The 14,211-nt window shown below is 38.2% G+C and overlaps 1 protein-coding gene across 6 annotated transcripts in view; it reads right to left on the bottom strand.

Moving 5' to 3' along the window:
* ERMP1 (endoplasmic reticulum metallopeptidase 1) overlaps positions 1 to 14,211 on the bottom strand; it is a 43,554-nt gene that overhangs the window by 19,786 nt on the left and 9,557 nt on the right. For 4 of the 6 annotated variants that reach the window (XR_014577120.1, XR_014577121.1, XR_014577122.1 and 1 more), the window contains exons 7-14: positions 11,624 to 11,836; positions 10,473 to 10,693; positions 7,687 to 7,861; positions 7,268 to 7,458; positions 6,512 to 6,664; positions 5,740 to 5,942; positions 4,887 to 5,002; positions 4,235 to 4,398 (exon numbers count right to left, since the gene is read on the bottom strand). Coding sequence is in view for 2 of the 6 variants with exons in the window: in XM_083819008.1 (XP_083675134.1) it covers positions 3,020 to 3,184; positions 4,235 to 4,398; positions 4,887 to 5,002; positions 5,740 to 5,942; positions 6,512 to 6,664; positions 7,268 to 7,458; positions 7,687 to 7,861; positions 10,473 to 10,693; positions 11,624 to 11,836 (1,601 nt within the window). In the remaining 4 variants the exon portion in view is untranslated. Of the gene's footprint in view, positions 1 to 319; positions 3,185 to 4,234; positions 4,399 to 4,886; positions 5,003 to 5,739; positions 5,943 to 6,511; positions 6,665 to 7,267; positions 7,459 to 7,686; positions 7,862 to 10,472; positions 10,694 to 11,623; positions 11,837 to 14,211 lie in introns of those variants that run through there. The other 2 variants (XM_083819008.1, XM_083819007.1) reach the window with 1 other exon arrangement.

Here is a 14,211-nt window from a genome sequence, read left to right as displayed (position 1 = left end):
CTTTTCCCTGCAGATACGTAACAGAGAATGATGTATGTTAATAAATAATGTAACAGACTATTAAAGACATCAAAATTAGGGGAGAACCAGTATTAACATAAAGCAAAGCAGGTTAGAAAAGGCTGTGCATGTAAACTATCTCAGATTAATATAGATGAATTCCAGTCAACTAGCTGCTTATTGCCCCACTCAGAATAAAACCTTTTTCTATTCCTATGCCCTGCTATCCTTAAAATCACCGCCTGCTTTCTTTGTGTTTATTTCACGGAGTAAGACATGCAGTTCTTTGTATGAGAATTAAGAAACCACAGCAGCAGCAGGCTAATCTGCTTTTATTAAATGGGGAAACAGACACACAGACAGCAGAATTTTCTCCAGTGTTTTTCTGCCTGTGATCAACAACATGAAGTTTGTTCTCAACTACCAGTTTTGAGAAGTATTTGCAACTCTGCTACCAATTCCTCCTCCAAAACGTATCTTGTTTCAAGGAAAACTTTTCTGTCCAAGCAACTAGGGCCAGAGTCCTCAGCTCAGATGATTTTTTACATTCCTTGGCCATGCACGTATTCCACATAGCTCTAACTCTAGATGTTTCCAGCACCACTTAGGAATACCTCCACTCAAAACAAAAATACATTAGCACAAAAAATAAAGACAACTCAAATATGTCTTTAACAATCATGCTTACCATCAAGTTTTACTGATTAAGGTTCACTTTTATTTATAAATCCAGAGATTTACAACAAATTAGACATCCCTCATAATTAAATTATTTAATAAAGGTTAAATCCTGAGTTAGCAACAGTTATTGCTTCACGGAAGTTCCAGAAATTGCTAACAGGCATTTTGACATTTTTGGCTCTCAGTATGACTTCTTCACACAGCACTTTTTAAAAAGCTATAAATCAGATGCAAAACAGAATAAAAATCAAATCAGGGGAAGACAGTAAATATCAGTGCACCTTTAGTTAACCAGCTGTGCATTGGCTACAGCACAACACACAACATTTGTTGAGATTCAAGACACTTAACAGTTCTGAAGCTTTTTTTTTCCCCAAAACATTAATAGCACGAGTTTGTTTTTTACATATGAATGCATAGTATACAGACTGTACTTTCAAATCAGATACAATCAAGCGAGTGATGATCAATTCACGTTAATGTAGGATGACACTGGTTTTAAGATACCAATGTCCAGTTCAGTATAAATACAGTAATTAAACCTCTGCCCCTACTCCATGAATCAGTCAACAATCTTTGCAAATGGACCTTGCAATAAATATAACTGTTTCTTGCCACTTACCTACACAACTACAGGCCAATCTGAAGGGATGATACCTGAATGGGCAACTGCTCTGCTATCTATCACAGCTCACACAAATTAAAGTGTCACAAATTTCTTCCATATGCCCTGTAAGCTTCCCAGTACTAGCATGTTTCTACTTGAAATGCTGATGCATGCACAAAATCTGCTTTGCATACTATTTGGCAATGCTCATGAGGCAAAACATGAATCTGTATAATTCACAGCATGGTGTTGATGTCACAATGTTTTATATTTAGTTTGGAAAAAAAATATAAAGTTTCTTCAAGTGCACAGAGCTCTTTGAATTTCAGAAACTAGCATCAATTATTAAGTGCACTGAAAAAAACCACTGTAGGGTGTAAAGGGAAAAAAACCAACAACAACAGGTAAGTGGCTTCAGAATTCAAAGCTTGTTAAAACTGGAAGATACTCTAGATCACTTAGACATTTATAAACTCATCCTGTGGAAATAAAAACAAGAAAAGCAACCCAGAGATATCACACATTCTCTTAAAGATGACCGTTGCTATTATTCCTCATGGAAAGCAAACCATATTTGAAAGAAACAGTTATATGTATCAGCAAAGTGCAATACTGTCACGTTAGTAAAAGTCTCTCCAAAGGAGATACCAAAAGTTCGCTAATTCTAATAAATTAGAAGATAACTTGAAATTTAGATTGGATTAATTATAAGACATCCACTCAAAGGAGTGGTTTCTTGGCAGTCTTACATGCAAGAGCAAGTCATATGCTTGTATGCTGATACTAAAAGATCCTAAAAGAACACCTGCACAAGGAGACAGGTCAAACCTACCCACCCATGTTTCAACACCGAAAAGACAGGCAAAAGGTAGGAACCAAATTTTTAAAATAAACGTATTAATTGGAAAAGTTAATCTGGATAAATAATTACCGTATTCCAGAATATGGGCTTTTCTGCATTGCACGTTTGCAACCTTTACAGGCATCAGAGCTTTCAGTGACTTCATCCAGTGACAGAAGTAATGTTTAGGACTTTGCTGCCTCTTTCCCCCATCACGTAAACAACCACCTGTAAGTAAGTCTGAAGGCCTTACTTTAATAGGACGGATAGGACTGGCACATGATACTACCCATACAGAAGGGTATTTCAGTTGGAAGGGACCTGTAAAGACCATTGAGTCCAACTGCCTGACCATGCTAATCAGAAGTTAAAGCATATTAAGGGCATTATCCAAATGTCTCTTGAACGTTGACAGGAATGAAGCATCGCCCATCTTTCTAGGAAGCCTGTTCCAGGGTTCGACCACACTCACAAGAAAGAAATTTTTCCTAATGTCCAGTCTGAACCTCCCCTGAGTGGACGAAGGGTGTGTGTGAAGTACAGTCATATGTTATGTTACATCAAAATAATTTAATGAGGCCCTTTCATTACAGTTCCCATTGTATTATGTTAACGTTACTTCCTAAAACGCAGTTTTCATGTTCAGAAACACACTAGTCAAACTGCTATTTCAGTGGAAGAACCAGCTCAATTGTATTTATATTGACAGGGTATCACCTTTTCCCGAAGACAGTTGTAGCCTTTAAATAGCCCAACTGCCAAAGAAACACCATTTTCAGCCAACGTATTTTAAATTACTGTGAAAGTCTGTGCTATCTTGTTAGGATGTTTGCTATGACAGCATCCTATGTTGGAGAGATCACCCTATCAGCGTTGCATTACTGTTAACATTAAAATACAAAAAGGTCGTAAGTGCAGGACCAACCAGAAGAAAACGTCCAGTTTGGAAATCTCTCCAGTAAGGCATAGAGTTGAGGTGATTTTTGATCTTCCCCAAAAAAATAGTGTGCTGCTATGGCAAGGGAGACTATTCCATCAGAATGCTTTTCTGAGGCCTGCAAGTGAGAAAGGGCAACATGGTATTTATGACTGTTCATGGAGTTTAAAACGTAAATCCAGTCCAGATATACTTTTCCACAGACTTATCTATGCAACAAACTACATCCCACAGGTTATTGTTCTGTAAGTTAAAGCATTTCCTATCTTCCTATCATGATAGTGTGTCAGTATCATGAGAAGTTAAGTTTAAATAGAAATTGCAACTAGGTATTTGTATCGCAGGGCCTATGACATGTTAAACTTGCATGTTCTAAATTCAACATTTGTATTTATATGTTTTGCTAACATATAAATCAAGACATGGACACTAACATGGTATTTTTACTGATCTTTCCACTGTTTACCCTTAGAATGAAAAGCCTTTTATGCCTAGGCTTTGTTCTTATCGATCTTGCAAAACTTGTTATGCTGTAGATTCCTGTCTGCCCTTACCAAGTACCCTCATAAGGATTATCTGGTTACGTGTTTATAATGTATGACCTAGGAAGGAACAACAAACTTTCAGAACTTCCACAGGTTCTGGTAATATTTCCTCAAAATTAAACCTATAATAAGCCTCATTGTTAAAACCATGATAGTAACTCACAGATCTGCAAAAAAAAAATCTTCACTGGCAATTTAACAGTGGGAACGAGGGATCATAAATCCCACTGGAACAGGAATGCTGGAAGCCTTGCTTCCAAACAGAAGTAAAGTACAGAAGACAAAATTTTTATGATTTTCTTCAGCATCAAGACGGGTAACTTTCCCACCAAGGACTCCCTGTAATTTCCCCCTGACAAAGTATACGACATGGAAACTGTTTACAACAGGAAAAAGATCTGTGAAATAACAGCAATAAAGACAAAACTTCAAGAACTATGAGTTCAAATGAGAGAAATCCAAGCTTAAGGCCTAAGCCTGTGTAAACAAGGAAAACGTTCTCCTTTTGACTTAATGGCAAGTTAGAAGACAAAGCATCAAAGTATGTGTGAGCTGATACATAAAGTAGAGGGACAAATTAGAAGACCAAGGGGTCACCACATTTCCAACAGCAGCATACTTACTGTAAGCTCTATCCAGAAGTTCCATGGCGTAGCGTGCAGCCCATGGGAGTAAAATACAAAGTAGTCTCCTCCTATGCTAGCAACTGGCGTTCCGTCTCCAAGAGACCAGGTGGACAGAGCTGACCCTTCGTGTGGCCGAATATACAGTGACATGTGACTTGGACCTGTAGACAGGGAAACGTATCAAGATGTATGAACAGCTGAAAGGGGAAAAAACGTTTGCCCTGCTTCCTTTCATTCCAATAACATATTTCCCTGAATAGTAACACGTAACCTATGTATTACTACCCATATCTTCCAAAACAAGATAGAGCTATACTGTCTTCTCTAGAGAAGCTTCAATTATTTCTAAGTATTGAGACCAATTAGATGATGATGTAACGAATGGACAGAGGTATAAAATGAACCTTAAGAAGGGACTTGCTAAAAATGATCAAAGCTTACTTAAAATAGACAAGATATCAGTCCCCCAAATAACAACTGCAACACAACACCCAAAGCTTCTAGTGTGTTATGAAACTGAATTAATTCATGCCAATCACACAAAGCTCACCATCTTAGGAATGGCACTGTAACCTGCAGTACTGGAGTTAAAACCTGATCTATTATGGGCATGAAAATAAATCACAAAATAGAAGCTTCAGTCACTCACCAGATACTTCAAAGCTTAACCTCACAGAGTTCCAGGGCATTAGCTCTTTGGCCAGAACTTTGAAGTGAATGGGACTTCTTGGAAAAATTTCTGGAGCAGGAAGATACCAGTTTTTCCTGTTTAAATAAATAAATAAATAAGATTATAACTTTATCTCAATGCAACAACCAGAGGTACTAAAATATGAGAAGAATAAGTTTTTGTATAGCTTAGCTGACTGCATTGTTAATAAATAAAATACTCAAAAGCTATTTATGGTAGCAGAAAGCAGTTAAAAATTAACAGCTTGCAGCCAGTCAAATATTTAAAGGACACAGTAACAGAACAAGTCACCGGTGTTTTTATCCGTTACCTTGATCTGCCTTACTTTACAAAACAATAAGTAAAAAAATAACTAAGAAGTAAAAAATATAAAACTCTACATTTCTGTTCACAAGACTCCTGAAGTATGAGAATTAGGCACGGCAGCTAGTTTTCTTCTGGGGAAACTAGCTACTCTAGATTTCCTCTGTTATCAGCTGGGGTGAGGTGGAAGGAAGAAGGGAAGAAACACATGTACTCCTACTATGAAGTGCCCTTTAGAAGCTCCCCCTCGCTTTTTTCTCCACTGGTGCCAACACCTGTTTTCCCACACATCAACATCCAGAAGTCCTCCAGCACACCCAGCAACCTCTCTCATAGATTGTGGCAGATGACACTATACCTACACAGAAGTTCACAAGCATCTGCTGAAGGGGAAGGATAATTTACTTTTGGGCCAATATTAGCCTTATTTTTGTCCCTTATGCAAGTAAGATTGCATAAACTGCATAATCAATGGGCTTTGTAGCAAATGCTCAAATTAAGCACCAACCGGAACATGAAATGCACTGGTAGTATCCAAGGCAGGCCACAAAAAGGAGCCCACTCCTCACACGGAGTTCTAATGGTGTCATTGATTTCAGGTACATGGGGAGTTATGTGAGATATTCCATTATAATCAAATCCATTAATCCATATACCAGAGTCACTTTTAACCAGGTTTCCATCTAGATCATGAAATCTTCTGCTCGTGTGCTGGAAGTAGAAGTAGAAAAAGAAGATACACAGAAAGATGCTAAGGAACCTCTATTCCTGTGCAGTTTACAAGTCAGACGTAATTCTGAGATATCCACCATATCAACCCTTGATGTCTAATGCATTCTCAGTATGCACTCAACATAGATGTAAACATTTATGAATACAATTACACAGATTAAACAGAACACCATAAAAACATATAAATTGAAAAGATGTCTGTGCCTGTAAATATTCAGATATCTCCCATTGCATTCACTTCTGTAACGATCGCTGCTCATACTTAAATACAACTGAATACTCTCATACTTAAATACACCTAAAAATACCTATTCTTCTGAGAAAACTAAACACACAAATTAAACACGGGGAACAACAGCAATTCTTTCAAATCCAGAAAAAAATGTTAGAATTTAAATCAAGCAAGCAATGGAGAATTGACTACTTAAGGGCTTAAGTTTTTTAAAAACAGTAACAACGAGCAAGAAACAAAACAAAGAAAACCAAACAACTAAAGAACCCTCTTGCATGCAGCACAGAGTTAATTAGACATGCAAGACTCTTCTTACCTGGAGAAAGACTCGCTTAGGCTTTGGGTTAGCCATATCAGAACTGTAAGGAAAGAAGATTCCACTGCAAACGAGAATCAGAGTGACTACAAACACAGCAGTTGAACTTACTAGCGTCATTTTTGTACTTTTGACAAGGTAAATGAAGTTAATCTAGAGAACAAAGAGACAGTCCAGTTATAAAACTACAAGACCGAGAAACGAAAGACACGTGTAACTCTAAAATTCACTTATGAAATTGAAGGTATATTACAAATGCTACATGACACAGGAAAACTTCACAATCTCAATATTTAAAACCAAACGGAAAAAAAAAGTGACTACTTTCCAAAACTTTCAAAAAATTAATTTTTAAAAAACATCTGCCAAAAAAAGTCCTAAAAACTTTGCAGCAAGGGCAGCATAAAAAAATCACATTTTTTTCTTCTTTGGAAATGTAGTACATTTTTTCGTTCAGCCACATACCACACTTCACCTAAAATGGATACCTGTTCAAATGCCATCACCAATTTTTTGTATTTTACAGCAATTATTACTACATCACTACTGAGCAGATAAATTTTTGTAATCCCTGCTTTAATTACTTCTCTCTAACATAAAACATGGGATCCTTCATATTTCCTAGAATTTCCTGTTATTAACACTTGAGATATTGTACAATAACATTAATTTCAAACAGCAGTATGGAAAAAACTTTTTTTTTCAACTCTAGAGAAAGCTTAGAAGTTTTAAACAACATTTAAAAATTCTACTTACAAAATAAGATGACAGAATCATAGTGATGGCCACAATAAATCCTGCCAACACTACATCTGGTGGAATTTCTGAACCACTTCGTCCCATGATAGGGGTAAACATTTCAAATATAGTCCAACTAAGATACAGCATATATAGATAGGGAACAAACATTCCCAGCATGTACATGACAACAAACTTAATTGTGGCACCTACAAGACATAAAACACATAGCATTAATAATATATCCAAACACTGCTGCAAGGCCCAATTAACAATACTGGTCCTCACCCCTGAGATGGATAGGAGAAAAGGACCCCATTTTACATAGCCGATGCCAATATAACTGTTCCAAAACCACTGCGAAACTACTCTTACAAGAGAAATTAACAGGTTTTCTGCTCCAAACACTGCAATTACCTCCTCCCACAAACTCATACCTTTTTGTCTGAATTCCTTATGGATCATCAGTTTAGTGAGTAATGGAAATGCCACCCACAATGTACAAATGAATGCTGAACAAAGGCCCATCTGAGTAATCACAGCCAATGCTATAGTCCAAATCAGCAATGAGGCATCAAAAAACACATCTCCCAGGTTCAGGTCATTCATATTCTGTAACAAAAAAGGGAATCAATTATTGCCAAGCAGAAATATTTTGTGTATCACGTTTCATAAGAACACACACAAAAATTCCGATTTCTTGTATGTAATTGTTCGACGTGGACAAAGCAATTTTAACATTTACCATCTCACGATTCTCTCTGCCATTTAGAGTTACTCATGACAGTTTTCATTTGCAGGTGTTTTCCTTTTCTTAACCGTCTGCTCTGACTTAGTTTGAAAAAGAGATTACATGGCATGGGATGGACAGAGTAGGAGTGGAGTACAAATTACAATACCAAGAAGATGGCAGGCTAATGTTTCAGGTACATATGCAGTAAGGTCTTTTTATAAAAAGCACTGGTATTTGTGAAGCATATCAACAAGTTATGTACTTATGTGTGAAAAGAATTACATATACCTCCTGAAATTCTGAACTGCTTTTGAATAGCAGCTGTTAATATACTACTACTTAAGCAAGTACTGTTATTACTGGATAAATACTACACTGGTGCTTTTTTATGTCACACCACAGCTGTCACTTCAGAATTCTGCTCTTTTAACACATTATTTGTTTTGAAGAGGACATGCATGGTTGAGTTAATACCAGATAAGTTTAAAAAAAAAAAAAACGCTAACCCTTAAAAATGTGTTTGTTTTTTTTTTTTTTTTTTAGTTAAATGTAGTGTTGCACTGTTTGCAGTACAAGATTTTTAATCGTGAATGCTGTTAACAGCAAGAAGGACTGCCTCCCTGAACAGCTATAACAGCTATCAGAAAGCACTTAGTTGAGTTTTGGGCTGTGAAAAAAGTTGGGCAGTAGGGATAAGAAACTTTTGGGTTACCAAACATATTTCAAAACAAAAAGCTATTACGTCACAAGTTCTTGAGCCAGTAACAGAAAACATGCTGCTTCATCAACACCTAGGCATTGCCTGTAATAGCCAAGTAACAGATTAGCTTCCAAAATTTTTATGCAACACTTCTTAGGGACAATGTAAATTACTGAGGCAGCATAAAGTGGGGAATACTGCAAGTTATAGCGCGCCAAGAAAATTAAGAGATGCATGGTATCTAGTCATCTGATCTGTTCTTCAGACAATCAGCGGGTAAGAACTAGATACAGCACCTGAAACAGCTGAATGATTAGGTAAAGTAAGCTCTCCTGTCAGTATGAACCTCTATTCCAAAAGACTAGAATAAGGTAATGTCCCATCTATTTTATGTTTCATCTTTTCAATAAAAAGTCACTAGCTTTATTATTTTTAAGTATTCATACACAATATCCCCTCCACAAAACAAACAATCAACTTCCAGATGAAGAAATGATGGATACACTCAGAATGTACACCAGTCAAGCAAAACATCAGTAAGTTTTTAAACTTAAGTACTTGGATGAAGTTGAATTCGACTGACAACTTAGGTTTCCTAAATTCCACCACCGTAGGCTTGTACAAACGGCTGAGAAGGATAAGTAATGGTAAGCTGAATGACTAAACACCATAATGTCTAAAACCTGTAAATCTAAAACAGGCTCAAGCAGTTGACTTCCACCTTTTAAGAGCACCATCTGCCAGATACCTCAAGGCACAACAGAAATACAAAACAATTTAACCATCATCTAGGCATTTGGGATTATTATGAACTATAATTATGACATTAGTACGCAAGTTACATTGTGTTGGTTAGTCCACACAGAAGAATTTTGCACAAAAAAGATAGATATGCAGTAATTATGACAAATGTGAGCAATGAAAAGGTAACATAACAAAACCTAAATCAAACTTTGTAGGGGCCTAAAGGACCTTTATCTACAGCAGAAAAGAATGTGGAACATAAAGAGTTCTCTTTCAGGTCCAGTTGTGGTCAAAACAAGTAACAAATATCAGAATAATCATACAGAATAACCATAGATGGCAGGCTGAAAACTCAAATTTTTACATAAGCTTCATTTAGAAAGCTGTACACAGCACAAATTATTGCATTACAAGAAGGTATTACAGAATGAGAGATTCTGATGATTGTAAGAAAAAAGCTTTCACATGAACAATCTGAAAAAATTTTGCTTAGAAGGCAATGAATACTAATGGCCCTACCAAACAAACGTGCACAATAACGGTAGAATACAACACAGAGCAGGTATCCCAGGTTTCATGATAAAAGTTTACATGGCACATTAGATGAAATAAAGAACAAAAATATTCAAACATTCATTAAAAGTACCAAAATAAACAAACTGAGGGACATTCAGTTATACATGTACATTCGGAAACAAGCATCTGTTCAGATTCAAAGAACAGATGTAGATTCTGTAAGTATCAAGAACATTGGAAGATATCAAAAAACTCAATTATCCAGCTGTTACTTTGATCTCTTATCAATGAAGCGATAGGAGAAAGGGAGGGTGAAAAGAAGGAAAGAAACAATACCTTACATTGTCTTCTACAAAGCTCGTCTGTCACCCCCAGCCCCAAAAAGGAATTGCTACAAATCATTACCAAGGCCAAAGACTTAAATCAAGGGGCTGTTAACTCTCATTTAACACAGCAGTAATCTTTATGTTTAAATGAGATTAAACACTACACTCACCACCCCTCAAAACTGGCAATGAAGTTAGGCTTACCTTGTAGTAAAACGTCTTGGCTAGAGTATGCACAAGGATGAGTTTAGCTACAGCTGCAGTGCCATACAGAAACACAGAAACATAGAAATGGGTATACCAAGAAAGAGACCGTCCAATGAGAGAGATGAACACTGCCACAATAAGCACAGTTACTAGTGTGGAGATCCAACTTAATATTATTAAGCCAAATGCAGTAAAGAATTTCTTCAGGTTATTAATAGCTGTGAAGATGAAAAAAAAAAGTTTAATTCAACAGTCATATCTGTTCTTCTGCATATTATCATCAATATTAAAACCACCCTCTGTATAATGGCTGTAATGACCAAATGAAGTCTGGATGAGAAGTGCACTCTGCAGATTTCTTTACAGAATGGTCTTTGTATCACTTAGCCTACTCCCCTTGAAAGTCCTTTTCAGTCTTCCTCACTACAGGATTAATTCCCAGAGAACTAGTCTATTTCCTAGGTTATCATATTCCTGATAATAAAAATTTGTCTAAGGAATCAGTGAAGAGACTACAATCTAGAAAGTCTCAACAAATGTCAGAGTTGCTTTTCTTGTAACTTTTTCGTACTCTAAAAATGTTTTCTGGATTTTTTATTTTATTTTAAGGTATGTTCCTATGCTTCAAATGAAAATGTGTAACTAGAGGATTTAAGTTTTTACACCCTTTATTAAGTATTGATACAATTTTTCCTGTTTGTTTTGTTATTTGCTCCTGCCTATGGCCAGGAGTTCAAGAACCACGTTTCTGAAGCCCTACCCGTATTAATAGAACAAAGAGTTTATACAGATGGTAGGTAAACTTTTTTTTTCCATATTCAAATCTTTAAAAGATTTAGTTTAAATCTTCATGAAAGGATAAAAGACATAGTTGTAATTCATAAATGCTAGACATCTAGGCCTGTAATTCCATCATCATAAATATTCACAACAGAATTTTAATCTCTTAAAAAACAATTTCTGCACAACTGAAATTTTTTCCTTAAGTTTATCACATCAGAGAACTATCACAGAAGGTTATGGTTGGAACGGACCTATGGAGATCATTTGCCATCATCTCCTGAGTACTTCTTGATCTACTAATTGTTATTAAATAATAATGTGATTGATTTCTTAAAAACAAAAACAAAACAAAACACTAGACTTACCTCTGGTTTTGGGCTGTAATACTTTTTTGCTTAAGTAAAGAAAAGCAATTGCTGCTATTATGTAGTTCATGATGGTGCCAACACGAGCAGGATAAGCCAGGACAAATAAGCCAAGTACATCAAAAAATACAACATTTCCATGTCTATACTCAAAAGATTTAGCCAGCTTATCTGATGTTGCTAGGTATTTTAGGACAGCTAGAATATTGTCACCTGTTAAAAAAGCAGATACACAACATAACTATACCAGGGTTGATGAATTAGCACATAGCATTCTTCTATGTACTTAAAAACAAAATTGTATTGAAACATCCTTAACATGAAAAATGAACATGCAACTGATTATTCTGAATATCTATTTGATTGTAAGCACTGCACAGCATTTTCATGAGGTAATCTACACAGCTGTCCCTAAAGTAAGTATACTTGGAAAGCTTCATATATGTAAATACTGCATCAATGAAGGGAGGAAGCGGATCTTCAGAATCAGAGAATCATAAAATGGTTTGGAATGGAAGGGACCTTAGGAATCATCTCATTCCAACCCCTCTCCATGGGCAGGGACACCTCCCACCAGACCAGGTTGCTTAAAGCCCCGTCTAACCTGGCCTTGAACACTTCTGGGGATGAGGCATCCACGTCTTCTCTGGGCAACCTGTCCAGTGCCCCACCACCCTCACAGTACACAATTTCTTCTTAATATCTAATCTAAATCCGCCCTCTTTTGGTTTAAAACCATTACTCCTTGTACAGTCACTATATTCCCTGACAAAGAGTCCCTCCCCAGCTTTCCTGTATGCCCCTTTTAGGTACTGGAAGGCCACTGTAAGGTCTCCCTCGAGCCTTCTCTTCTCCAGGCTGAACAACCCCAGCTCCCTCAACCTGTCTTCACAGGAGAGGTGCTCCAGCCCTCTGATCATCTTCATGGCCCTCCCCTGGACTTGTTCTAATACATCCATGTCCTTCTCGTGCTGGGGGCCTCAGAGCTGAATGCAGGACTCCAGGTGGGGTGCCACAAGAGCAGAACAGAGGGGGAGAATCGTCTCCATCGACCTGCTGGCCACGGTTTTGATGCAGCCCAGCATACGGTTGGATTTCTGGGCTGCCAGTGCACATGGCCAGCTCATGTTGAGCTTCTCATCAGCCAACACCCCAGGCCCTTCTCCTCAGGGATGCTCTCAATTCATCCTCTGCCCAACCTGTATTTGTGCTTAGAGTTACCCCAGCCCAGATGCGGGCCCTTGCACTTGGCCTTGTTGAACCTCATGAGGTTCGCACAGGCCCACCTCTCAGGCCTGTCCAGGTCCCTCTGGATGGCATCCCTTCCCTCCAGTGTGTCAACTGCACAACACAGCCTGGTGTCTTCATCAAACTTGCTGAGGGTGCACTCGATCCCACTGTCCATGTCACCAACAAAGATGTTAAACAGTGCCAGTCCCAGTACTGACCCCTGAGGAACACCGCTCATTACTGATCTCCACCTGGGCACTGAGCCATTGACCACAACTCTTTGAGTGTGACCATCCAGCCAACTCCTTACCCACCAATTGGTCCATCCATAAAAACCATGTTTGTCCAATACAGAAACAAGGATATTATGTGGGACAGTGTCCAGTGCTTTGCACAAATCCAGGCAGATGACGTCAGTTGCTCTTACCCTATCCACCAGTGCTATAACCCTACTGGAGAAGGCCACCAGATTTATCAGGCACAATCTGCCCTTAGTGAAGCCATGTTGGCTATCAACAGTCACACCCTTGTTTACCACGTGCCATAGCATATTTTTTTGAAGAAGGATCATCTCCATGATCTTGCTAGGTACAGAGGTGAGACTGACTGGCCTGTAGTTCCCCATGTGTTCCTCTTTATCCTTTTTAAAAATGGGGGTTATGTTTCCCCTCTTCCAGTCAGTGAGAGCACCACCAGAATGCCATGACTTCTCAAGTATGATGGATAGCGGCTTAGCAACTACATCAGACGGTTCCCTCAGGACACATGGATGCACCTCATCAGGTCCCATGGACTTGTGCACCTTCAGGTTCCTTAGATGGTCTTGAACCTGATCTCCTACAGCAGGTGGTTCATCATTCTTACAGTCCCTGCCTTCGCCTTCTGGGGCCCAAGGCTATGTGTCTTCACTCTTGCCAGTGAAGACTGAGCCAAAAAAGTCATTGAGTACCTCAGCCTTCTCCTTATCCCAGGTAACCAGGTCTCCCTTTTCCTTCCAGAGAGGACCCACAATTTCCCTAGTCTTACCAGCGATGTACCCACAGAAGCCTTTGTTGTTGCCCTTGATGTCCCTGGACAAATTCAATTCCAAAAGGGCTTTGGCTTTCCTATCTTGATCCCTGGCTGCTCGGACAATGTCTCTTTCAGCCCATAAGCAGTAGACTTCAGACCTCACCAGGAGAGGAGTTTAATTTTCTGTTTACCTTCTTCCTCTTGTCCCTGCCCCCAGTAGTTGACTCCATGTTTCATTATGAATTACCTGCCTTCCTTTCCCTTGATGACAGTAATGTAAGTAAACAAGGAAGTTGTTTTCTTTTGTACAGGTACGAACCACCTTTCTGTCTCTCATAATACAGCCC

The sequence above is a fragment of the Anser anser genome (assembly GCF_964211835.1).
Source record: "Anser anser genome assembly, chromosome: Z".
In the NCBI taxonomy this organism is placed as follows: Eukaryota; Metazoa; Chordata; class Aves; order Anseriformes; family Anatidae; genus Anser; species Anser anser.
This window is presented reverse-complemented; position numbering and strand designations above follow the sequence as displayed.